Source organism: Lichenostomus cassidix, chromosome 4A (assembly GCF_008360975.1).
Source record: "Lichenostomus cassidix isolate B80296 chromosome 4A, HeHo_3.0, whole genome shotgun sequence".
NCBI classification, from domain to species: domain Eukaryota; kingdom Metazoa; phylum Chordata; class Aves; order Passeriformes; family Meliphagidae; genus Lichenostomus; species Lichenostomus cassidix.
Genome location: NC_139485.1, coordinates 13,206,357 through 13,231,064, shown reverse-complemented (window position 1 = coordinate 13,231,064; position 24,708 = coordinate 13,206,357). Strand labels below are relative to the sequence as shown.

At 51.8% G+C, this 24,708-nt stretch overlaps 2 protein-coding genes across 3 annotated transcripts in view; one reads left to right on the top strand and one right to left on the bottom strand.

Moving 5' to 3' along the window:
• OPHN1 (oligophrenin 1) overlaps positions 1 to 4,551 on the top strand; it is a 49,651-nt gene extending 45,100 nt beyond the window's left edge. For both annotated transcript variants that reach the window (XM_085060612.1, XM_085060611.1), the window contains exons 21-24: positions 88 to 253; positions 1,152 to 1,202; positions 1,935 to 1,985; positions 2,139 to 4,551. In XM_085060612.1, the coding sequence (XP_084916738.1) occupies positions 88 to 253; positions 1,152 to 1,202; positions 1,935 to 1,977 (260 nt within the window). In that variant the 3' untranslated portion in view covers positions 1,978 to 1,985; positions 2,139 to 4,551. The remainder of the gene's footprint in view (positions 1 to 87; positions 254 to 1,151; positions 1,203 to 1,934; positions 1,986 to 2,138) is intronic.
• Positions 4,552 to 7,857: 3,306 nt separating this feature from the next.
• Positions 7,858 to 24,708, bottom strand: part of AR (androgen receptor) — a 39,369-nt gene continuing 22,518 nt past the window's right edge. Inside the window, exons 3-8 of the mRNA XM_085060610.1 lie at positions 22,640 to 22,756; positions 17,390 to 17,677; positions 15,179 to 15,323; positions 14,331 to 14,461; positions 13,983 to 14,140; positions 7,858 to 13,729 (exon numbers count right to left, since the gene is read on the bottom strand). Coding sequence (XP_084916736.1) covers positions 13,574 to 13,729; positions 13,983 to 14,140; positions 14,331 to 14,461; positions 15,179 to 15,323; positions 17,390 to 17,677; positions 22,640 to 22,756 — 995 coding nt within the window. The 3' untranslated portion in view covers positions 7,858 to 13,573. The remainder of the gene's footprint in view (positions 13,730 to 13,982; positions 14,141 to 14,330; positions 14,462 to 15,178; positions 15,324 to 17,389; positions 17,678 to 22,639; positions 22,757 to 24,708) is intronic.

Below are 24,708 nucleotides of genomic sequence, written 5' to 3'. Positions count from 1 at the left end.
ACCCACTGACCTGTCCAGTGCCTCTTCATAACTATCTGGCCTCTGCCAAAGCTTCCTGCTCAGTGTTTGTCATCTCCATCCCTGCAGGTGACTGTGACAGTGTCCCTAAGCCACGTTCCCATGGCGATAAGCCCGTGATAATGCGTCCTCCTGTGAGACCTCCGGATCCACCATGCCGAACTCCCATCCCTCCAAAGCTGGAACAGAGGCCAGATCTGATAGCAGGGACAGCAGAGGAGATGCCTTCATCCGTGTAAGCCAGCAGCCCGTGGTGGATGTATGGTGCCAGTGGGGGCACCTGGGGGCTCAGTGGCTGGAGCCCATGGATGTCCCCACGGCATCGGTGTGAGTGCAGGTTTGAGTGTCACTTGCAAAGATGAGCAGAGGACACAGCCAGGGAGGGCAATGGGACCACAGCAAAGACAAACATAAAGCTTTGGAGCTGCTCAAGCACAGCCCTGGGGCTGAGCCTTGTCCTATTGCCTTTCCTGCTGTTCCTGGGTCAGTGGAGCTGAGCCCCTCCCTGCCCATCCCCAGCAAACCTCTCAAACGAGACACTTTCTGGGGCAGGACAAGATCCAGCTTGGATCTGCTTAAGGAAACTGGATGGAGTTCAGCTTCATCCTCAGACTTTCAGATTTTAGAGAGTTGGAAACCCTGTTGGCTTTAGTGGGAATTAAACAAAAGAAATCAGAAGGTGCCATGAGGGTCAGCTCTGTGCCAGAGCTGCCTGGGAGAACTTCTCTTTCTTGAGGACGGGTGGGAGCACATAAACACTGGAGGAAAGACCATAAAGGGGTGGATGCAAATGGGATTTTAGGCAAGAGCATGGAAATGACTGGATGTGGCACTTGGTGCTATGGTTTGGTTGGTGTGGTAGTGTTTGGTTAAAGGTTGGACTCCATGCTCTTGGAAGTATTTCCCAGCCTAAATGACTTCATGATTCAATGGTTCTATAAGCAGCCCAGCCAAAGTGCTGGCTGGTGTTGTGAGGGTGCAGAAGGAGCCTGGCTGCATCTTGGCACAAGAACTGTTAATTGAAGGTGATCTCTGCAGTTCTGCCAATGCTGCAGCTCATTCCTCTGGCACAGAGCAGATCTCATTAGCAAATTGCCAGGTCAAATCCAAAGAGAAACTTCTTTTCTTTGCAGGGTGGCCTCTAGGACCAAGTTCTTTGAGACAGCTTCCCGCAGAACAAGCAGGTAAGGCTGGCACAGGGAAGGTGACACGTGGATAGCAGCAGCCCTGCAGCACAGAGTGCTCCTTCTGAGACAGCCAGCACAGACAGCCCAAGCCCCAGCCTGGACCTGCCTTGTCTCGTACTCACAAACAGCACATGGGGCTCAGCTAAAATGCTGAAACTAAACAAAGAGCACAAAGTGTAAAATGTGAGTCCGGATACAGACTTGATGAGTGAAGTATGCTAAGTGAGAAGCATCCCTATGGATCCCTGTTACCTTGTGTGGGGATCTGTGTGATGTAGTGCCCATTGTACTCGGGGTTTGTGGGGAGATGAGGTCACGGGTGAGGTGAGGAGGGCTGGTTCGGTCCCAGCAGCTGCTGACAGAGCATGTCTGGTCCAGCACAGGCAGTGTGCAGACAGGGAGGCAGGGGGTGATGGGGACACAGTGTGGGCACAAAGCCTTCAGCTCTGAGTGGCACAAGGTGCCGTTTGTGGTAACATTTGCCCAAATAAACTGCAGCTTCCTGCTTTGAAAAGCCACCAAAAATCCCAAAGCCTCTGTGCAAGGGAGAGCAGGTTTGTGTGTAGATCTGAGAACTGCTGCTGCTGGTACTGAGAATGAAATCATGTGTTCTATTGCGAAACAGACCTCTCCCTGCCCATTACCCAGCCTCGAGCAGCTCCTGGAGCAGAGATGGAGCTTGCTCCTTGTATTAATTTTTTCTCTGTTCTTCTGCTTCCTTTTATCCAGTTCATCATCACCACAAGGCAGGATCCCAAGTGATGAGAGCTGAGGCTAAAGGTATGTGTTTATGACAATAAATCAAATAATAAACTGAAAGCAGACATGTAACACAAATTCAGCATTTAAAGGGTTGTGGGAGTCCAGTGGTTCTGCCATCACTGGTAGATATGCACTGCTGCACAAAGCATAGAGCTTGTTTTCTTCTTCCAGGCTTCGTAAGCACCTCAGCCCAGCTGGATCCAGGAGACTTTCTGTGCTTGTGACCCAAGAGTCATAGCTGAGCCTTGCCAGCCCCAGTGCCCTGGAGAGCAGCTATCATACCAGACGATGATTTCCAAGCCACAAGTGGCTCAAGAAATTAGAAGAGGGAGACCACAGTGGAGAGCAGGTCCTGCCCACACATCAGTGTTGAACTGTTCCCTGCCCTCTCACCTGTCCTCCCTGAAGGCTGTGACAGTGCTTGTGTGTGCCCACACAGGTGATGGCAATGTGGGCAGGGCTGGGGGACACAGACCAGCTGCAGAAGGGACAGTGGAGCCCCCGTTCACCTGCTCACTTTCAGGAAACACGCCTTGGAAAGGGTGTTTGGACAGCACAGGGCCTGAGTCCCTATGTTTGGATGCAAGGGCAGAGCAGCTGCATTTGGGATTGGCCTCTCATGCCCTGAGAAGCCCCTTTCTTTGTGCTCGTGCCCCTCACTTGCTGAGCTGTGCTGTGGTGTCAGTGTGTGGGACAGCCGTGCCTGGGAGCGCTGCCCATGGTGATGCAGATGGGGCAGGGACGGGGGAACCACCGTGCTCAGCTCTGTGGGATGTCTCCTCATCTCCTCCTGGACATCCCTGGCCTGGGACACTGTGCTGACAGACGTGGCTGGGCCAGGGGCTTGACTTGAGCCATGGCTGCAGCCTTGCCTGGGGTCAGCTCTCGGGCAGCACCCTCGGGTCAGCAGCCTCCAAGGATGCAGCTGGGGGAAGGGGGCAGCAGGTGCTCCTCCTCCTCCTCCTCCTCCTCTTCTTCCTTCATTGCCACCTCTTCCTCCCATGTGAGCCACATTCCCACCAGATCCATTCTCACAGGCCCACCAAGAAGTCTCCATCCTGGGTGATTGCAGTGGGCCAGCACAGAGGTGCTGAGGATCTGATACTCGCTGTTCATGGGTCAAACCCATCATTTTTCTACGAACTGCCCAGTTTCTTGTTTGCTTGTTTATTGATTTCTAGTACGAGACACCCAGTCTGTCCCTCAGCTGTGGCCCTGTGGATAATGTCCATTGGCCTGGGAGGTGTCCCTGGCCAGGACCACTGTGCATCCCTGTAGCAGTAGAGGCTTGTCTGTTGCTCCAGCTGCCGCCAGAGCCCAGCTTCAGGTGTGTGCATGGCAGCGAGCGGCTTCCTTGCTTCTTCCACCTGCCCAAAGATGACACCCCCATTTTGAATGGTTTTCCTTAGGTGCTGACAGAATTTCGAAAACAGTGGCCAAACATTCCCACAGCTCCTTCCCAAGTGCTCCATCCCTCGGGCATGCTGTGTCCTGCCCAATGCACGTTTGCCAGTGGGATGCTGCCACTGTCCTTCCCATCTCCTGGCGCTTTGCCTCTGTGCAACCTCGTGTCTCTTATTGCTGAATGTCACACACTGGCGCTCACGTGTGTCACGTCCATGGTGCTCTCAGGCCCTTGGCTTCAGCAGTGCCTCAGCTGCTCCCTCCTTTGGACCTGGCACATGAAAATGGCTTTAAAACCAAACCAGCCCTGTGCTGTCGCAGTTGAGGCTGTGCCACACACACTGGCAGCACCTGGGGCTGTGCTGAGCCCCTCACCAGTGGCTCCAGCACAACACACAGTGCTTCTGATTAGGGATCTCTGAACAGGTAGGATGGAGCTGAAGCTGGAGGGAGCCACTCTGACCAGCCTGGCAGTGGGACCACCTGCTCACAGCACATCAATCCCTGGCCCTGTCAGGGTATTGGGCTAATGGCTCCCACACAAAAGGCCAGCGTTTCCCATCTGTCTTCTCTGCTTTGAGCTGCTGTTTGGGGACCCCTTGAGACTGTCGGTTGGAGAAGCTCCTGGGGTTCTGCCAATGTGTGTGGCTCTGGAGGCAACATCCTGCAGGAGCAGTGGTTGTCACATCCTCCTCCTGCTCGTGCCCACTGCCCAGCGCAGACCCCCAGGGCAGAGCCAGGTTCCGTGGGTAGGGAGAATCTGAGGGTGGTTGGGTTTCAGTCTGACAGTGTGAGCAGTGGGGAGAAGCAGCTTCTTACAGACATATTTCGTGGTGTCCTTTTAAAGTCCTTTGTCACTTGTATGTCTGTGCTGATCTTTCCTGCCCCTGTGGGTGCAGCTGAACACTAGGGACCAGCAGTTGGAGTGGTGGGGGGTGCTGCTTGTGCTGGGAAGGGGCTGTGGGACCCAACCCCTGCTGCCATGAGGCACAGTCCCTGCTGCTGTGGGACCTAATCCTTGCTGCTGTGAGCACATTCCCTGTGTGGCCCAGGAGTGACAGCTGGGAACATGGAATCGCCCCATGCAGCACAGCAGACCCCCAGCATCAGCCCCAGAGCCACTGTGGTGTGTACAAGCTTAGGTTACTGCAAGTGTTTATAAAGTTTCCATGAAGTGAAACAGAGCCATCTCAGTGTGTTTTGTTCCTCTTTACCCCAGGCCCAAGCACTGCCCCCACTGCCTCCCCCTCTGTGGGCAGGTGTTGCTGTGGGGTCCCAGCCTCAGGGAGGCCACACAGGGCTGTGTCCATGGGACTGGGAGTGCCCTGGGCTCTGCCACAGCCCCACTCTGGGTTTGCAGTCCCCAAAGCTGGGTCTGCATTTTCTGACTGGAGAAGCTGCCCTGCCAAGCCTGAATATTCCTATGCTGCCACAGTGCCTGGACAGCATCCTTTGCCGTGGGTCACTGAGACTCTGGGCATCCTGTGATGACTAACAGCTCCTTTCTATCTATCCAGCACTCTTTTCCCCTCCTCACAACTGTTTCACCCCCGCTTTGACTCTGACATTTTGCACCAGTGTTTGCTTTTCAGGTCTCTTGCTTTTCTTTAACAGCAAGCCCTCTCTCCGGAGTGAACAGCTTTCTCTCTGAAATGGGAATCTCACAGCCAGCTTTGGAGCTGGGATTTCTGGAGAAGCCTGATGGAGGTGACCACTCAGGACAGTGTTCCTGGGATCCCAGGGACAGCCGAGCTGCCCCCACAGCCACGAGGGTCCCCAGCTAGAAAGAGGAGCATTCCCACCCACACCCTGCTCAGGGCTGGTCGCTGTTTTCAGGATCCTCCTGCAGTTATTTTGTACAGGCACAGCCCCTGCCCGTGGGCTCTTTGGGCAGCACCAGCCAGGTTTGCCAGCTTGGAGAGGTCTGTGCCATGCCCTGGCTCTGAGCCCAAGCAGCCAGAGCACTCCTGGGGTGGGCATGAACAGAATCAACCTGGAGCAGCAGCTTAAGGGTTTCCTGCTTGTTTTTTCTGGCTTCTTGTTTCGCTCAAAAGTTTCTTTCTGGGCCTCTAACTTTTCCAGGGCTGGATTTGTTCAAAACAGTGGTGGTTGGGGAACTAAACTGTTTTCTTTCCTCACTAGGCCTTGTATGCAGTGATCATGAACTGGAGCAAGCACTGAGGCACTGCCCCAACAATCCTTGTCTCGCAACCCACAGGTGCCTGGCTTGCTTTCTTACTGAAAACATTTGGATTCAATATGAGCAAGAAAATTATTTTCCAGCACAAGTAAAACCTTTCAGATTTTTATAGAGAGAAGATAACAAAACAAGCAGTTCCAAAGCTTGAGCCTCAGTGAGTTCTTCCCAGAGGAAGAACTTGAAGAGGCCAAAGACTCTGCAGCAGACACATCTGTGTGATAAATTTAGAATTGAAATATACTTAGTGCAGCAGTGACACCTGAAATTTATGTGCTATGCAGAGACCCATGAAGGCGCCGGAATCCACCCACGTGGGACTCCTTGGAGGATCAGAGCCATAGTCTTCAGCTCTGTAGTTCTCCCTGACCCATCCCACTGCACAATTACCCATCTGGATGCTCTGAGCTGGGAGCAGATCCCTGCAGCAGGCGGGTTCCTGGCAGCCCTTAGCAGGTTTCTTGGCCTGTACACATGGCTGTAAATCAGGTCGGGCCACCAAAAAATCCTGTGATTGGCTTAAACAATCAGGAGATGCTTTGAACCAGTAAAGGCCATAATGTTTTTTATTTTCTATGTTTTCAGAAGTTTAAGAAGTGCTTTAGCAGCCTCTGCCAGTGTCTCTAAGAGCTCCTGCAAGGCAGAAATGCTGAAGATCCTTGAAATCCTGTATAAAATGTGGTGATTCCCATGAAGGCTCAGAGAGGCAAGTCCTCAAGAGCTCCATCCTCCCTCACTCTGTGTCCTGCACACCCTGGTTCCCTTCAGTGTCTTGGCCCCACAGGCTCTCCTGGTGACCACCACACCGTGCCACTGGGCCACCTTTCTCCTATGGGATGGGGCATGCCAGGCCCTGCTTGCCCTCCCCTTGGCACCTGCCCACCACTGGCAGAGGGAGGCAGCAGCAATTTCGGGTAAGGAGTAAACCCCAGCATTGGCCAACATCCCTCGTGTCAGGGCGCTCGAGTCAGCGTGACCCCGCTGAGGTCTGTGGCTGCCACCAGCTCGTTCTGGGAGCATGGGCACAGCCCTGACACCATGAAAGGCACACAGGGCTGGCTGCCAGCACGGCAGGGTCACAATGCTGGCGCTCCCAGGCCCCCAGGGGGGAGAACTGTTGCTGAAAGGGCTGTTTGACACAACTCGTTAGTATTTTAGGAAACAGAACTTCTTTCTGTTTTAAAAATACCCCACTTTCTGCTATGCGGACAAGAACAAATAAATGACCTTAAAGCACGGGGCCATTTTGGGGCTTTCATGATGTTTCCATGTTTCCAGTTCTCTTCATGTTCATGGTAACTGGACTTTCTCCAGTGAGTTTGGTGTGCCATTCTGCTGGGGAGCAGAGGCATCTCCAAGGGCAGCTCTGGAGCCCACTGGCATGTGGCTCATCCGCAGCACTGGTTTGATGGCCATCACCATGATGCCAGGCCCCACAGCTCCAGTGGATAGGAATGGTCAGGGAGGTCAGCAGCTTCCCTGTGACCTGTAGGTCTTGGTGACCAGTTGGAGGGGATGCAGGATGCAGGCTGTGCAGCAGAGGTGTCTGGAGCACAACAGGGCAGAAGGGGTTGAGTGAAGTGGGTTTGCCCTTCAGCCAGTTCTGACCCTGGCAGCCCTCAGCTGGTGGCCTCACTGTGCTCCCACTGATACTGTTCCAGCCACTCGAGGGCCATCAGAGACCGTGGCCAGTGTAAACCCAGGACATGTAGCCACTGAGGGACCAAGTCCATCATCCTGTGAGGTGCTAGACCAGTGGCTCCTGAATGTCCCTGGGGACATTGGTGGCCAAGTGGCGATTTGGCAGGTGACACTGGGGCTGACATGTTGGGAGGTACCCAAGACACCACCACAGCCCCGAGCAGCTGTGGACCTCTCAGTGTCCATTAAGGGTGAATTTTGAAAATAACATTAATTTTTCACTGTGACTCACAGCAAGGGATGGGATCAGATTCCTTGTGGATGACAAACCCAAGGGTTCTTGTTCTCTTGGCACACTGTTCTTCAGCTCATGGAGCACGGTGTGTGGACTGCTGCTGTGCAATTACACACCAGGCATTGCCAGCTATTTGTGGCCTGATGAGGTTTGTTTTTTTTCCAAGCTCTTTGCTTTGTCTCGGTGAATCAAATCTTGGCTCTGGGCAGGATTCACATCTGTGCCTTGAATTAACAAGTGGCTGATAAGCGTCTTCTTTATTACTTGGAGAGCATAGGTCAATTTTATAAAGGCGTTCCAGAAGAATGGATTTACAACTGCTCATAAAGATACCGAAAACAATGACAAGAGGAGAAGGACACTGGCCTTTATTAGCTCCTTGCTTTGAGAAATACATTAATCAAATGAAATTCAATTTAAAAGACCCAAAGAGAAATATATGAAAGGATTAGCCAATTGATATGTAACTGAATTACGAGTTCAGACATGATTAATAGGAAATCTGACTGTGAAAGAAAGCCTACAATGACCCAATGTACAGCCTCATCTACTGGCAAATGACCCACCAATTCCCAGCATCTTTGTTCGCTGGCAGTTGTCACACCCACAGCAATTTCATGCACAAAATCGACACAAAAGCCAAATGCAGGAGGAGGGTAGAGCTCCAGCAAACCAGATTCTGCATTTATTGGACTCAGAACAACAGCAGATTTTCAGGTTACAAAAAGAGCTGAACACCAAGCATGAGGGGCCACCCCGTGGCACAGCTGAGGGCTCACACGGGCCCCAGGCATGGCTGAAAGAGCCAAAAATAAGAATTTTCTCTTACCCCCAGTGCAGTGTCATTGGCTTCTTTACCTGGGTGCCAAGCAGGCCCCTCTCTTTGGTTACACAAATAAATGTCCTTCAGTCACACATGGGGACTTGTGAGTTGCAGATGCCCCCAGGGCATCCTGCCCTGCACCCCACTGGCCCCAGCAGCATCTGTCACGACAATCTGACCCCATGGCACCAGAACACTGTGGGGCTCTCTCTTCCTCATCCAATGCATTCCATTCCAATTTCAAAAAAAAAATCAAAAAAAAACCCGGATCCGACAGCAATCCACCTAATTCCTTCTCTGGGAGAATTTACCCTCAGGTAATGCTGAAATTTGGGCAAAGCACTGTGATTCCAAACAGGGCCAGACCAGGCTGTGTGCACTGCACCTGCATCTCATGGCTTGTGGGGCTCCAGGGTCACAGTCCCACTGTAAACGGGGCCAAAGTGTCCCCAGTGGCACGCTCAGCCCTTGCCTTGGGCCCAGGCTCCAGGCAAGAACCAGCATCGTACCCTAAGGTCTCTCTGCCATTCCAAGGCTGCTGGATCTTTTTCTTCTGGCAATCCTGTGGCATTGGCTTCCCTCTTTCCCTCAGCTCTGGTGGAAGGAGCAATTGCAGACACTGGCCTTTGTAACTCCCAGGAACACAGCTGTTGGCTGGGAGGCCCCCCCAGGCAAAAAGGCACCAGCAATGAGCTTTTTGGCTTATTACAAAGAAAGTAAAATATATCAAATAGAGAACTCTTATTATTACAGAGACATGTTAACAAAGAGAAACAACATAAAATTGCCACGGAACACCAAACACCCAGCACAGAGAGCAGCTTTTATCCGCTTGCTAAGGGTTTATGTGGGTGCAGAGATTTACTCCGTGAGTCACAAGCACAGCACCCCTCTGCTGCCCAAGGGAATGAGCGCAGGAAGCAGGAGCCAGTGGCCAGGTGAGGCTCTGACCCACCCCAAGGGGCTGCCCTGCCTGCCCAAGGCCATCCACAGTGTCCACAGCTGGCCTTGGGCCCAGCAACAGGTAGGACACAGACTTCTCTCTGTAAACCCAGGATTCTGCTCAAATGTGTGAGGACACTTCGTGCAAGTCAAAGAGGGCAGGAGCAAGGGACACTCCGTTGTTCCCCACATGCAAACACTGCCCCTGTCCAACCTTAAGCAGCCACAGAGAGCTGGAGAAGCTGATACCAACCCCAGTCTATGCCAGTTTGTACTCTGTGCACGCCATGAAAAGGGGGACCTTTGCAAATTAACCAGCACCCAGCCAGAAAAATAATTAAAAGTCTCCATTAAATTGGCACATTCTGACTCATCTTCTGCAGAGCATTCAGTGCCTCAGTGTGCAACCAGACAGGACTCTTAAGAGCATGCCATTAAATAGGTATCTTTAGCAAAAGAAAATGGGCCATGCCTTTATTCTATATAGAGATAGATATTTTTAGCATACATAATGTTATCGAAACATCCAGGGCAAGAGCTCAGCAAGGGGATGGACACCACAGGGACTGTGGGGCTGGCCTGTGATGGGAAGTGACTGAGGGCAGCAGTTCTCCAGCTGGCTGGGAGGCAGGTGACATCTCAGGTACCCCTCAGCATTCCCTACGGAGTGTGGTGACAACCTCATGGCCTGGAGCAAGGATTTGTACCGTGGAGAAGGTCCTGCCCCAGGTTCACCTCCCTCACTGAGCACTGCTTCCCTGAGCCAAGTGAAAAGGGCCAGTTGGACATCACAGCGACGGTGTGCACATGCTGCTGGTTCTCCAGACTCATCCACAGCCTCTCTGAGAAGAGAGCTGCTGCCCTGGCTCTTGCTCCTGCTGAGCTGAGCTCCCTGCTGTGGCAGAGGGTGCTGGCAGGACCTGTCAGGCTCAGGGGGGCACTGGGTGGGCAAAAATGGGCACAGGTCTGTGAGCCCTGCCCTGGGAATGCTGCATGCCATTGCACCACTTGATCTGGCTCACTGCTTCTGGCATGACACAGGGCTAAGGAAGAGTCCCTCCTGCCCTCACTAAAGGCAGCAGCCTTTATCCTACACCCTCTGTTATGGAATGGTGCCCCAGGGAGACACCAACGTGTGTGTCCCTTGTCCTCCATCTGCTGGCTTGGGCAGGAGCTGATGAGCTGAGCCATGACCCAGACTGAACCGGCTCAAAAGCCCCCAAACCTCCAAGAAGAGCCAGAGCAGAGCCAGGGAATCCACAGGGGAATATGAACATGGGTGGCTCCCAGCTGTGACACCCAGGGGGTCCCCACTTCAGGGCTCAGCCAGCCCAAGGGGAGCCTCAGGCACAGCTGCTGTGGGACTGTGAACACAATGAAATTCTCTTTGCTTTATTAAAGCAAAAGTAGACAAGAAAATGCAGAAGAAAACAAAAAGCACAAAGATAAACAGCGGGAGTTGGACTTTGGTATTTCTTAAAACCTCTTCTTACCCAGCTCCTGCAGCAGCTCATGAAAATTCACATGGAAACAGCATTAATTCAGCCAGCAAATACACACACAGGTGCTGCGGGTCCTGGCTCCCACATCTCCCAGTAATCATATCGTAGTAACCCAACTTTTGAATGAACAAGTTGCAGAAGTTCACTGTGATACTGAAGAGACAGAGGACATGACCTCAATGCCTCTGACTGCCTCTCTGTCTTGGGCTGGGGTGTTCCCCATGAGTTCCTGCCCTGCTCAGCACTCACCAGACAGAGCAGCTTCACACCAGGTGACACGCACAGGGCAGGTGACACATGGGCAGTATCCTTTCCCCACTCCCCTCTTCTCATTCTCATGGTGTTCCAACCAGCAAAGCAGGGTGGGGAAATCCCTGTAAGATTTGGCCTCTTCCCAGTCTCCCAGCAGATTAACACCCAGCAGGACACTGTCACACTCATTAACCAGCAAAACCTTCACTGACACGAGCCTGTGTGAAGCACAAAGCTCTCCCAAGATGCTGCTCCAACTGCTCAGAGCCATCCCCAGCTGGTAACAGGGATTGGGCATCACCACCCCTCTGCTCGCTGAGCTCTGCTGTGAAGGGCCAGGGAAAATTCCAGAAGACAGGGATGCACCAGCTGGAATTTTTTACTGGTTCATTTGCAAATATCCGTAGCTCACACTAGCACTGAAACCGCCGGCAGCCCTTTGGCATGGGGGAGACTCTGAGAGCAGCATTCCACTGGCTGCCAGCCAGAAAGTTTGCCTGTTGGATTCTGTTTCTGCCAACATGAGAGGATTTCAAGAGGAGGAGCAGAATCAGAGCCATATCTATCAGGGGAAGGAAACTCATTGCAAAGAAAGATCCTCCCCTTCAGTAGGGCTTTTTCCCCCTACTCCTTCATATAATGAAAATCCCATCAAAAGTTGGGAAGTATGGGAGAATTGTATCTTTACTGTGAGTATGCAAAGGAGCAGGTGCACCAAAAGGGCATTGCCTGGAGAGCTAAGGACAGGAGTCTGGGTGGGCACAGGGTGGGTGCAGGGCTCTGGGTGGGATCAGGGCTCTGGGGGGTCAGGGCTCTGGAGGGGTGCAGGGTTTGCTGTTTGCCTGTGCTGCACAAGGATCCCTTGTAGATGTCTGGGTTGGTAATGTCAGACTGTGTCACAGCCCATGATGGGATGTGTGACCCTGGCATGAGCCTGTGCATGCTGCAGTCACTGACATCCCTGACTGGCTCCGGGCAGGGGGTTTCGATGTGCTCAAGGTGTGCAGGATGAAGGGAGCTGAAATATCACAGGGCACGCAGCCTTGGCTGCTGTGTGTGCTGGGGACAGGCTGGGTGTGTGGGACAATGCACATGGGATGGTGTGTTGGTGGTGTGTGTGGGATGGTGTGTTAAGGATAGTGTGTAAGGGATGGTATGTATGGGATGGTGTGTAAGGGATGGTGTGTAAGAAATAGAGTGTAAGGGATGGTGTGTGGGTGGTGTTTGTGGGATGCTGTGTAAGGGATGGTGTGTGGGTGGTGTTTTGGATGGTGTGGAAGGGATGGTGTGTGTGTGGGATGGTATGTAAGGGATGGTGTGTGGGTGGCTTCTGTAGGGTGGTGTGTACAGGACCATGTATATGGGACAGTGAGTGCATGATGTTGTCCCCCCAGGCTGCAATCAGCCACTGCCACCAGCAGGAGCTGTGTGTGCCACTCCTAAGAGCAGGGGGGCTCTTGGCACTTCCCTTCCAGCTCCCTCAAACACTGTGGTGGCACCAGCCAGTTCCCACATCCACCTCCCCATGGACGGGATTCACAGAGGAGTCCCATGGTCCCACAGGTCCCACAGATCCTGGCCTTGGTCTTGGCTCCAGGACATCCATCTGCTGACATTGGGAAAAAAAGCTGGGACAAAAGATTTGGGACAAATGAAGGGAAGGAGCATAGCTGGAATCCTGGGTCTGCAGAGCTGCGGTGGGAGCAGAGCAGGTGTGGGGGTGGGCAGGGGCTGCAGGTGCAGGGCAGGGGCTGCAGGTGCCCTGGGGAGCCAGGCAGCTGTGAGGTCCGAGGGCATCAGGCACTTTCGGAGGTGGGTTCAGCTTTGTCAGGGAGCAGCAGCTGGCGAGGACGGGAACATGACTGCTGAGTGCCCAGAGGTCTGTGGGGCAGGCCAAGACCCGGCTGAACAGGCCACAGAAAAAACATCCCAGGTGGAAAACAGGAGTCAGCTGCCGTTGGGGGATTCCCAAGGTCATCTTGCTTGGCAGGCCTTGTGCTGCAGCCTGTCCACTCCATCGCTTGTGTCTCGGCAGTGCAGGCAGGTCCCAGGGCCTAGCTGACCGGTGCAGATCCCACAGCGGCTGCAGGGCCTGTGATCTCCTCAGCCACAAATTCATCTCACCCCCCAGCTCTGCTCTGCTTTTCTGCAATGTTTGAGCTCATCTGCTTCCCAGCACCATAATGCAAACAAAACATCCAGAAAGAGGCTGGCAACATAACCCACAACCAAATGAGGAGCTGCAACCTGCTTTGTGTCATCTTCTTTTTATAAAAATCACCCCAAACCCAGACGTGGTGCCACTGCCCCTGCCAGTCCATATCCAGCTCCGTGAGCAGCTGGAGCCAGGCAGAGGCCAGTGCCAGGGGTTCAGTTCAGAGGTACCTCAGGAAAATAGAAATCTCAGGAATCCCAGCAGGTCTGTCACTGCCCGTCCCCTTGGCCACCGCCACAGAGGGATTCCCCAAGGCACTGCAGGACAGTAGTGCAGAAGTGACAGGCAGGAGATGGCTGGAATGGGGGTGGCAGCACGGGGGTCCCTCCGAAAGATCACTGTGCGTGGAAGTAGATAGGCTTGACTTTTCCAGACAGGATCTTGGGAACCTGCACAGAGATGATCTCGGCCATCATTTCCGGGTAGTCCACGCTCACCATGTGTGCCTTGATTAGGAGGTCAAATGTAAACTGATGCAGGTCCTTGGCGATCTGGGGAAGGAAGAGAGCTGGTTAAACAGCTGGGCAGTGCTTTCTCTGGGAACACACACAGCTGAGGTCCCACCTTCCCTGGGAAAGGGAGCCTCGATGAGACTCTCCAATAGCCTCTGAACTCTTCCCATCATGGGGAGGTTGTTCCAGGGAATGATCATTCTCACTGTGAAATGCTTCTTTTTTATATTGTTTCTTATGAATTTAGATGGACATTATGTATATAGATGTACATTTCCCTGCCCTCTCTTACCGGATGCACGGAGTCCAGGACCTTGGTGAGCTGGTAAAACCTCCGGGAGCAGGAGGTGGGGTTCTTCCTCTTGCAGGCAATGATACGGTCAAGTTCCTTAATGTAATTCATGCGGAGCTCATCGAAGAGCTTCTGGTTCTTCAGGCCATCCACTGGAACTGGGTGGGATGGAAAGGAAATGGTGAGAGGAGCCCAGAGAGTGACAAAAACAGGAGAGCAGAAGGAAGGCTGAAGGAGTGGACGTCGCCAGGCTCCCCCTGGGAAGTGAAAGTCCAGATACAGGGAAAGCACCAGATGCCTCATGGGCAGATACTGGAGCTCTGTGGAGGAAAAGGTGTGAGTACTTACTAATACTGAAGAAGAGGAGAGCCTTCATACAGAGGAACTCCTGGGGTGTGATCTGAAGCCACCCGAACTCCTGGGAGAGGTGTCGCATCCTGATGCACTGGCTGTACATCCTGGATTTGTGCATGCGGTACCTGGCAGGGTGACACGGAGACCAAAGGGCATGTGACAGGGAGGACACACTCCCTGACCCAGCAAACCCCCCTGCCTGGCACACCCTACTGCCAAGGGCCCGAGCTCTGTCCTGAGGATGCCACATGCAGGAGTGGAGAATTTTCCAAAACACCTCTCTGGACACAGATGGCTACCAGGGACTTGCAGTGTTTGTCTGAAGAGTGACTGCAATGATTTCCCAAACATTTCTATCTGTGGAGGTTATGAGGCTGAGCTGGACCTCCCAGGCAGGTGTGGGTTTGTTTGCTGCTGGGCTTGCTTATCAGGTTCAGGCTCTTCTATACTGAGTGTCAGCAAACCCTCCCTGGCTCTAAGCTGGCAGTACTTCAAGGAGAGCCCACCAGGACCTTATAGCATGCTTTGTCTCTGTCTCTGCTCACTCCAGGTGCCCAACAGAGCTGGAAACTGGAATTGAAGTCCCAAAGCAGAAAGGCAGGTCTATATAGAGGACCACACACCAGCTTCTGCTGCAGCCCATGGCAAGGCTGAGGGAGCAGGCAGAAGGACCCAGAGAGGCATCACAGTGCCCTCACTGCTCCTGGAGGTCACCACGGGTGGTGGCAGTGGGGAGTGGGCTGGGCTGGGCAGGGCTGGGCCACGCAGTGTGACTGCTAAAGGTGTAGTTTGTCACCTGGGCTGACCCAAAGCCCAGTGTTAGGCTGTTGTTTCACACTTACTCATTGAAGACCAGATCTGGAGCGAAGTAAAGCATCCTGGAATTGACATTGGTGAAGGATCTCCACCCCATAGCAAACACCATCAGGCCCATCCAAGAGTATTGGATTATTGACATCTGGTCATCCACATGCAGGTTGCGAAATCCTAGAAAACAACGAGGGAGGGAAGTTATGAATTTCTGGTGGTTTCCTGCAGCTCCCAGGGCTGTTTCCATGCAGACTCCAGCTCTCCCCCAGTGCTCCTCTTCAGACAAGGTGGTCAGTCCACAGCCCAAGCTCAGCTTGTCCCAGGATACCTGCACACCAGCTGTGACATGGGGCTCCCGCCCTGACTGGGAATCAAGGATAGACAAGCACAAACCTGCCCCTGGAGGGGAAGAACAAGGACTTCAGGCACAAGGACAGGAGAAAGTCCCATTAGGACTTCACCGAATTTAAGTATTTGGATTTTAATGTGACACTCAGAGCCAGAAGGCAACTCCAAGGCCTCCTGCTGTGGTTACAGATGCTCCAGTTTCTGTCCCGTAAACACTGCATGGATCTAATGACTGTGAAAATGGGCATGGAAACCTCAGCTACATTGCAAGAGAAGCAAAAATAGCAACTAAATTCAAATTAACATTCCAGATGGAGTCTCAGAGTTTAATCCCAGGCATGCTTACACCACCTCCAACACTACTTTTTTCCAGGTACTTGTAAACAGGCAAACCTAATTGAGTTTCAAGACAATCATACATTATTTCAATCAAATATTAAAGCAATTCAACAGCTCCAGTGCATAATTACAACCCACTGAGGCAATGATCTCTGTTGCTTGGAGTGCTCTCCAAAGTAAACAAGCAGCAGAATGAATCTTGCCCAGATGCCACCCCAACACAGTTGGCACCAGCCCAGGGGGCAGCAGGGCAGCAGGGTCAGGTATCGAGTGCATTTCAGGAGAGCAAAGCCCTCTGATAAGGGGGTGATTATGACAGAAAACATTTTCCAAAGCACTCTCCCTTTCCATCAGCACTGTTGCAGTGGTACAGCCTCAGGCCTGAGTGTGAGGTGGCTTTGGTGGTGTCTTTCTGTCTGATCTTGATGTCTGGTGTAGATAAGCCAAAGAGGAAGCAGGATTTGTCCCTGGTTTTACAAGCCAAGAGACTCAAGAAAGCAGAAACAGAATGGGCTACTCTGTATTTAAGGGCATTCAGACCAATATACCCCTGGGACCACCAGTCCAGGGGGCTGCTAAACTCCTGGGAATGTCAAATACCTGACCACAGTTCATCACCAGTGTCTGGCAGAGTGTGGCAAACTTACTGTGCCTCAGTCTCCTCCTCTGGCTGTATCACCCCACACATATGAGAAGTGGGGTCCCTCGTTTCTGTGGCATTCCCTGAGCAGTGGGACCAGAATGGAGCAGGCAGCAGGAACTGGCCCCATGCCCCAGTGTCCGGGAGGCTGGGAGGTGAGCTGGGTCCTGCTGTGCCCAGAGTGAGCTCAGCCCTCTGCCATCCTGCTCACTCAGCTGCAGGATTATGATGTGGAACAGGCAGCAGGTCACCAACCAGTGACCCCTTGCAGAGCCAGCTCAAAAAATACATCAGTCACTGGGGTGCTCCACTTACTGCACCTGCTGACCTGAATCTGAAAAATTCCTGGCCCATACTACCTCTCTGAAGACATCGTAAATATATCCCACTAGGCTGTCACATGGGCAACCTGAGTGACTGCCAGGAATGAGCCCTTTGGGATTCTCTATTGCTCTTCTGACATGTTGGAATTTACCCTTTTCATCACTTCAGGGGTTTCCTGGGACAGGGTTCATCCTTGTCCAGAGGACAGTTCCGCAGAACTGGCAGGCAGTGCCTGGAAGTGGAGCAGAACTTACATGGAGAGAGGGGGAGGAGAGCAGGACCCTGAGCCCTGGCCAGCAGCAGCTCCACCACGGGGAGAAGTGCTCCATGCCCACAATGTATCACTGGCCAGAGCATAAGTTCCAACATACTCCATCACCCCTCAGCTCCCTCTCACATCACCAGCCCCTCTAGAGACAAATCCCACGCTGCTACAGGCCACTGCCCAGGCAGGGGACATACACAATGCCATGGAGATGGCCCCCCAGGAGATGTGTGCTGGGACAGGGGCTGCAGACCACCCCATTCACACCAGCCCCCAGCAATACAGATGGGGCTTTGGAACTGGGATTTTGTTTGTTTTCCTTCTCACCTGGCAGGGCCTTTGCCCATTTGACCACGTAGACCAGCTGCCTCTCCCCAAGCTCATTCAGGCTGGTCAGCAGGTTGGAGAAGGAGTCAGGCTGGCTGTTGTCATGGCCAGCACACACCACGCCAGGCTCAATGGCCTCCAGGACGTTGAGGAAGATGGGCTGGCACTCGTAGCCATCGATGCGTGTCATCACCAGCTTGGGAGCTTGCTCCTCCGTGGGGCTGGATGAGCTGGCTCCCTCTATGTCCTCCTGTGCCTTCAGGTTACCCAGTTTCTTCAGCTTCCGGGCTGTGGGAAAGACATGGTTTAGTGTGGTACTTAAAAACATATTAAACAAAAAAGTCAAGGCTTCTTGACTCCATTATTTATAGCCACAAAGAAATGAAAAGTGATGCCCAGCAGCAGCTCCTCCCTCAGTGGACGCTGCCCAAAGAGTGCCCTGGCTTTGCAGTTCTCTGCTAAGGATAAGTGGAGAACACACTGTGTGACAAAATCCATTTCCCTGTTAATCTGGCATGGAAAAGAACCAACATCATTTACATCCTCAGCCAAGACCAGTCTCTAACTCCCACTTAGAAACAGAGAGGAAGATCCAGGGAAGAGAAAGAAGAGTTGATCCAGGGAAGAGAGAAAAGAGTTTTCAACTCAACTCAAACAACTGCTCATACAGAATCAAAAAGAGGAGCAACATAAGATGATAAACTCAGTACACCATCATGTTCCAGGGGAAAAAATCATTGCACTTGGAGGCCCAAGTGGGATTGTTCCATCCTAGACCAGAGCAGAAGCAGAATGCATCCAAGATAAAAGCCTTCTCCCTGCAATGCCTGTTGCCCCATAGCCACGCTGTCCCAGAAAATCTGCACATACATTACGGAAAACACATTTTGGAAGCCAGTAGGTGGTTCCAGGACTGTTTCTCTGGAGTCTCCCAGCTGGCCCACAGAGGGGGAGCTGACCCAAGCAGGCTGGCCTCACTCTGGGCAGCCTCATGAGTTCCATCAGCAGCACAGGCAGGTTGCAGGGGGACCACAGGAGCCAGTGACTGTGCCTGTGCCAACATGAAAAGGTGTTTTCCCCACACACCTGGCTCTTAACCCCACCTGCTGATCTGTCTGCAAAGCACGCCAGCACTCCAGAGGTCTTGGAGAGTCTGTGTTCCCCACATTGATACTAGCATGACAGTGCTCAGCACAGGTGGGCTGCTACTGTCAGCCCTCACCATCTCCAAACTGACACTAATTAGAGAACAAAAGCCCATGGCTTCCTTCAAGCAGGGAATACAACATCAAACTAGTTGTCCTTGGGGTTTTGGCTCCTTCATTATATGATACTTATCTCTAATTTCCTTTCAGCTGTAATTAGAAAAATAAGCAGTGAAACATAAAAATGTCAAGTCAAAGTGCAGCTCTGTAAATTAACTCCAAACGTTGATCTTTGAGCACTGTACTCTGGATGATCTGCTGTACGGGCAATGAAGACAGCCTTCTCTGTAAAAAGGGAGGAGAAAGGACTAATAAAAATAAAGGGGAGAGAGAGAAAAACAGTGCTGCAGCACAGTGCAGTGGCCTCTGGCTATCAGCCACTCGTTTGATATGGCCTCCTCTCCCTTGCCTCCAAAGTCACAGCACTGCCAAGCCACCACTAACCCATATCCCCAAGTGCCACATCCGCACATCTGTTAAATCCCCCCAGGGATGGTGACCCCACCCCTGCCTTGGGCAGCCTGTGAGAGAGTTTGGATTTAGAAATTATCCATGCCCTGGGTCATGGGTGTGAATGGAGCCAAACCCACATGTACAGAGCACACACATGGTTTGGTTTAAATGTTTTGGGTTTTTTCCTTAATATTTAATTATCTAGTATTAAAAGATCCCAGCTGAAGCGAGAAGGCAGCAAGTACCTACTGCTCTGGCTCTGAGATTGCAGCCACAGACCAGATTCCTCTGTGACAGTGGGTGATAACTGTGCTATCAGAGGGGCCTTGGGTTTGTACATTCCAGGAGCAGCTGTCCAATAGATCCTGGTGGAAAAAACCTTCAAAGGTAAAGACTGCGTTATATTCAGTCACCTGTGCCAAACCCCTTTAAGGTGGTGGCTCCTACTCAGCAGGTCATATAAACAAAAATTTTAAAATTGGAATTAAAGACATCTGCAATGTTTTTACTCTAGAATGAGCTAAGCTGGGCAGAAGTCTACATTGCACTTCTTGAAATCAAGGTGGGAGGGACCTTAGGACGTGTGACCAATATCGGGATGTTCCTGCTTGGCTGTCAGCAGGGACAAGGGGCCCAGGGACCCTCGAGGTGCAGCTGCAGCACAGCACTGCCCTGAGATATGCAAGCTGGCCTGGGGGGGTCTCTGTGCAAGTACCAGATGGATTTGGAAAAAAGCTTAAAGAGCACAATTATATGGTGCCACAATAAAATATTCACCAGTGCAACAACCCCCAGGAAGTGCACCCAGAGCTACAACCAAAGTGATGCACATTTTAAGCACCTCCCTTACAGGCGCTTCTGAAGCCCTGAGGAGGGAGCACTCTGGGCTCCAGCACCAATTTTCACAAGTGCCAGGAATCAGGGAAGTTATGGGGACATGGAAAAAGCTGCTCTCACACTGGCTACAATGGAGAGATTGTAGCCCCTGGCAGCACATGTTGAGTTTGGCTGCCAGCAGAACACTGGGGAGCTGAACAGGACTTGATTTATACCCTGCTGCCCTTTGCAGTTTCTATGAACTTCAACACACGCCTTGTCAAAACCTGAACCTGTCAAGCTATCAATCTTGTCTGGCACAAGAATTTTATTTGATAATAGTTACATTTCTGGTTGCCGCATTTAAGAGATCTGAGTCAGTCAGGCATACATGAATGAAAAGAATTTGAAGGATATAATAGCAGACAGTATTGCTGAATGATTTCAAAGCCCCTAGTGATACATCTCAAAGGCAATTATAACTGTTGAAACAACATCAGATAGGTTTGTTTTTTACAAGGGTGGCTCATGGCCCTTTGCTAGTGAATTTCTACGTTAACCCCAAAACCAGACTTAATCATTCTTACTCAACCAGCCTTTATGGCAATGTATGGATGGGAAAATAGGGATGAACATGAAGGATGATCACTGAACAGATGGACTGAGGTGTGCAGGCAAATGCTGACAGGTGTTGACAAGCTCCACAAGCCACGAGGACACTAAAGACTTGACAACACGCCTCAGAGCAAGGAGGTAAGGAATGTCACCTGGGTGGCTGTACAGAATGCAAAAGGGTTATTGAGTCACAGCTGACAAATACCCAGTGCGGGGACAGAAAATCAATAAAAGTAGGGTTTTTAACCAAGCAAACAAAGTTGTAATAAAGATCCAATTGTTGTAAGTCAAGGACAGACAAGATGAAAAATAAGGCACATCTAACACAACACTGATTGTAGCTACTGCAATGGCTCTGCAAAAATTGTGTCAGATTGCTGCTGGCTGGAATTGCTCACATCAACACCCACTGTGAGATATGAGCTCTGCTCTGCCCCCAGCAGCTGGAGCTGAATTAGGAACACTTCCCAGGGACAGGGCTGGCAGGATCCCTGCAGCTGTGTCCATACCAGGATATTTCCTGGGTTCAGGGCTGGCAGGATCCCTGCAGCTGTGTCCATACCAGGATATTTCCCGGGTTCAGGGCTGGCAGGATCCCCACAGCTGTGTCCATACCAGGATATTTCCTGGGCTCAGGGCTGGCAGCATCCCTGCAGCACTTTCCCTAGCAGCAGGCACAGGTGCAGTGGGATGGTGAGCACAGGTCAGCACACCAGCAGGACCCAACACGCTAAAACAGCATTATCACCATTTTCTGTTCTTTTCAGTTATTTTTTTTTTCTTTTCCCTCTCTACAAAGTCTTTTCCCTCTCTGTGGAGAGAAGATCCTGCTTAGTGGATACCAGCTTGCGGGTCACTGTGATCTCAATCAATAATGAAGTGCTTCAACACATTGCCATCCTGTTCCAGAGCAAAGCCTGCAGAAAGGCATTCAGTGTGCCACCCCCTCCTCCTCCTCCTCCTCCTCCTCCCCCTTCTCCTCCCCAACGAGAGCCACAGGGCTGCCGGGATGTGTATTACCAGTGACTGTAATTAACCACTGGTTAAAAACAACTGGCTGCAGCTTGGGATGGATTTAAAATGCTCTGCCTCTACTGTAGGAGAAGTTACTGTGGGCAACCACGAGCTTGCCTGTGTGCAACAATTGCCTTTACACCGACATCCAAACCAAATGTAAAACAGACCAGGCAGAACAGGTCAGGGTGACCTAAAGAGCTGAAGAAAAAAGAAGGGAGCGGGGTATCCATATTAGCATTAATTTTGTCAGCGCGTCCTGCAGAAGAGGGCTACACTAATGTATGTCTTCTCCTACTTAAGGAAACTTGAAAAGAAAAAAACACTTAAAATAAGCTTTTAAAAAAGGGATTAGGACTGCACTGCCTTTTGGGACCTTTGGGGAGAAATAAAACTGAACCCTCTGCTCCTTGGTGAGCCACAAACCAGAACCACTTCAGTAACAAGTCCTTCAAGACAGTGTTTTCCCAGCCCAGCAGCTCTGGAGGCTCAGCCCATCCCAGCAATGGGATTTAACCCAAAATGCTAGCCCACACAGTGGGGGCTCCCCCTGCCCCCTACATTGTGCCTGGCGGTGCCAGGCTCCTCTCTGCAGCCCCAGAAGCTCTCTCAATCCAGGCCTTCCCAGCAGGGCCAGGTCTGACAGCCCCCTTTTCCAGGGTATTTTCCTCTACCATCGCAAAACCACAGGATGGTTTGGGGTGGAAGGGACATTAAAGCCCATGTCATTCTCCTCCCTGCCATGGGCAGAGTCACTTCCTGCTAGCCGAGGTTGCTCCAAGCCCTGTCCTTCCAGGACAGCTTTCATCCAGTGAAGGAAAACAACTGAGGTTGTAATTTCACCGAGAAATTGCCCCTTCCTGCCTTGGAATAATCCCATCAAAAGAGGGGAGTGCTCTGCTCTGAGGCTTCAAAAGCAAGAACTTCAGAAACAAAATCACCCTGCCATTTACATTTTTTTAGATTAACAAGGCTTGAAATCAGCGTATATTTCCTGAAACACAAACAAAAGCTATTGAAATTCCCAGTTTCAGAACCCTGAAAATGTTTCTCGAGCATTTCACCACCAGCCTCATTTTCCAGCCACTTACTGACTGTTCATACACCAAGTGACGTGCAGAGACCCAGGAGGGGACCCCAGCCATACCTCCAAGAGTCATCCCAGCCTCGTAGCATTTCCGCAGGCGGCAGGACGGGCAGTTTTTCCTTCGGAACTTGTCGATGGTGCAGTCGTTCCGGCTGGCGCAGAGGTACTTCTGTTTACCTGAAACACCAGAGAAACAGAACATGGCTGCTGGGTACCAATGCAGACACAGGTTGGGCTTTTTTGGTGTCACCAAGGGCAGTCTGGAGAGTTTGGTTCTCATTTTTTAAATGTCATCCATCTGTTGTATGGCTTTTGGTGGCTTTCTCCCAGACCACCAAACCCCACAGTTTGATCCTTCTGCCACAATATTCAACTACCAGTCCCTTTATAACCATGATTCTGCACAGACCTTTTTGGGACTGAATTATTTTTTGTGTCACCCGTTAATATCAGTTGGATCTGTTTTCTCCAGGTTATAGACTCTGGGGTTGGGTCTGATGCCACCTTGTCCCCTGGGCTGTACCTGCAGTCAGCCAGGAGGAAACTGGGACCAGCCACTCTCTGTATGAGGAACCTTTGCAGCTGTGGGTTTTGGGAATGCACAGAAAATTCAGAAGTTACTAATGATCAGACTAACCCATACCTCAGCCTCACCCTCCACTCGCTCAGAGAGCAGCCTGTACAGCTCCAGGCCACAGCTCTTTTCTGCACTGCCCCATTTTCTAGACAAGCCAAGAATGAACTTTCCTTCCTGAATCATCACTTTCCTTGTCAAGTCTAAACACATTTACTGGATCAGGATTTATCTGATGTTCTTCTGGCTATTCAAAACCAAACTGGGCTCAGCACACTACAGAGAGCTGCAGCTTGTAGATCCATGGGTAGCCCACATGGGAAACCAGCCCAAAGCCTTGATCTATCCTCCTGCAAGGAGTTGCTTCCTACATTCCTGTAGGAATAGCCCTTTGGAGTCATCAGAAATCTATGGCCTGGTGGCCTGATTCAGGATGGCCTGAATCCAACCCCTTAATGCACCAGTTTTGATATGAGATGCACCAATTTTGGTGCACGGATTTAACAACCTCCACACCTCCACCACTGCTGCCCTCGCTGGCACTGCCTGGGGTTTTCCCAGTGCCTTCCCGGGTCCCCCCACTTGTGCCTGGCTGCAGTTTTGGCAGAACCAGCTGCCACTGTCACCCCCACAGACCCCCCTGGCAGGGCTCCTCTCACAGCACCCAGGGGCTGCACAAACACCCCACATTTCACCTTCTCAGAATTGTCCCCTTCAAAGTGGATCATCACCCACCCCTGTGCCTCAGCCACCACCTGCATTACCCACCACACCTCACACCTGTTAAATCATTTTAACACTTTCCTCAGAACAGCTCTTCTCACCCATCCCTGGCTCACTTCCCATGAGAAGGACGTTCAGGCAAGCCTTGATGACACGTAAATCCCAGGGAGCACAAGCACAAGCACCATCCTCCCTTTCAGCAGTTCATTGAGGAGGAGGATGAGTAATAAACAACTTCATCTGAAACGGGGTTACTTGGAGTTATTTTTGTGCCAGGGGCACTGAGCACTGAGGCCACACTCCCTCCACTCAACCTTTTCAGGTACTCACATCGATCACAAATGGGCGCCCTACTTTCTAGGGAATGGAGAGCTAGAAGGAGATTTGGCAGCCTGAGCCCCCCAAGGATGCTCCAGAATTAGGCACAGCTCCTCCAAATTCCCCTGTGTCAGGAGCAGCACCCACCAGCCCTAGTCCCCTCCTCATCCCCGGGATCTGGACAGATCCCAACATGTGGGTTCATCCCCCACTCCACTTTGTCTCCATCAGGCACCCACAGGAGGGGAGCATGTGGACAGATGAGGTCTGGGGTCCAAGCCTTGCTCAATGAAGCCACTGTGCTGTTTCCCAGCTGCTCCTCAGAAACAGCTCCAGAACTGCTGAGAAGAGGCATGGAGAAGGAGCCTGTCCCATGAGCTGGGAGCAGGCAGAGTGCCCTGGAGGACAAGCAGGGCACATTGGAGGAGGCTGCAGGATGGCCATACCACCCCAGAGCAGCACAGGCTGTGAGCTGCAGACAACAGCTCTCCCCATGGTCATGGTACAGTGACAT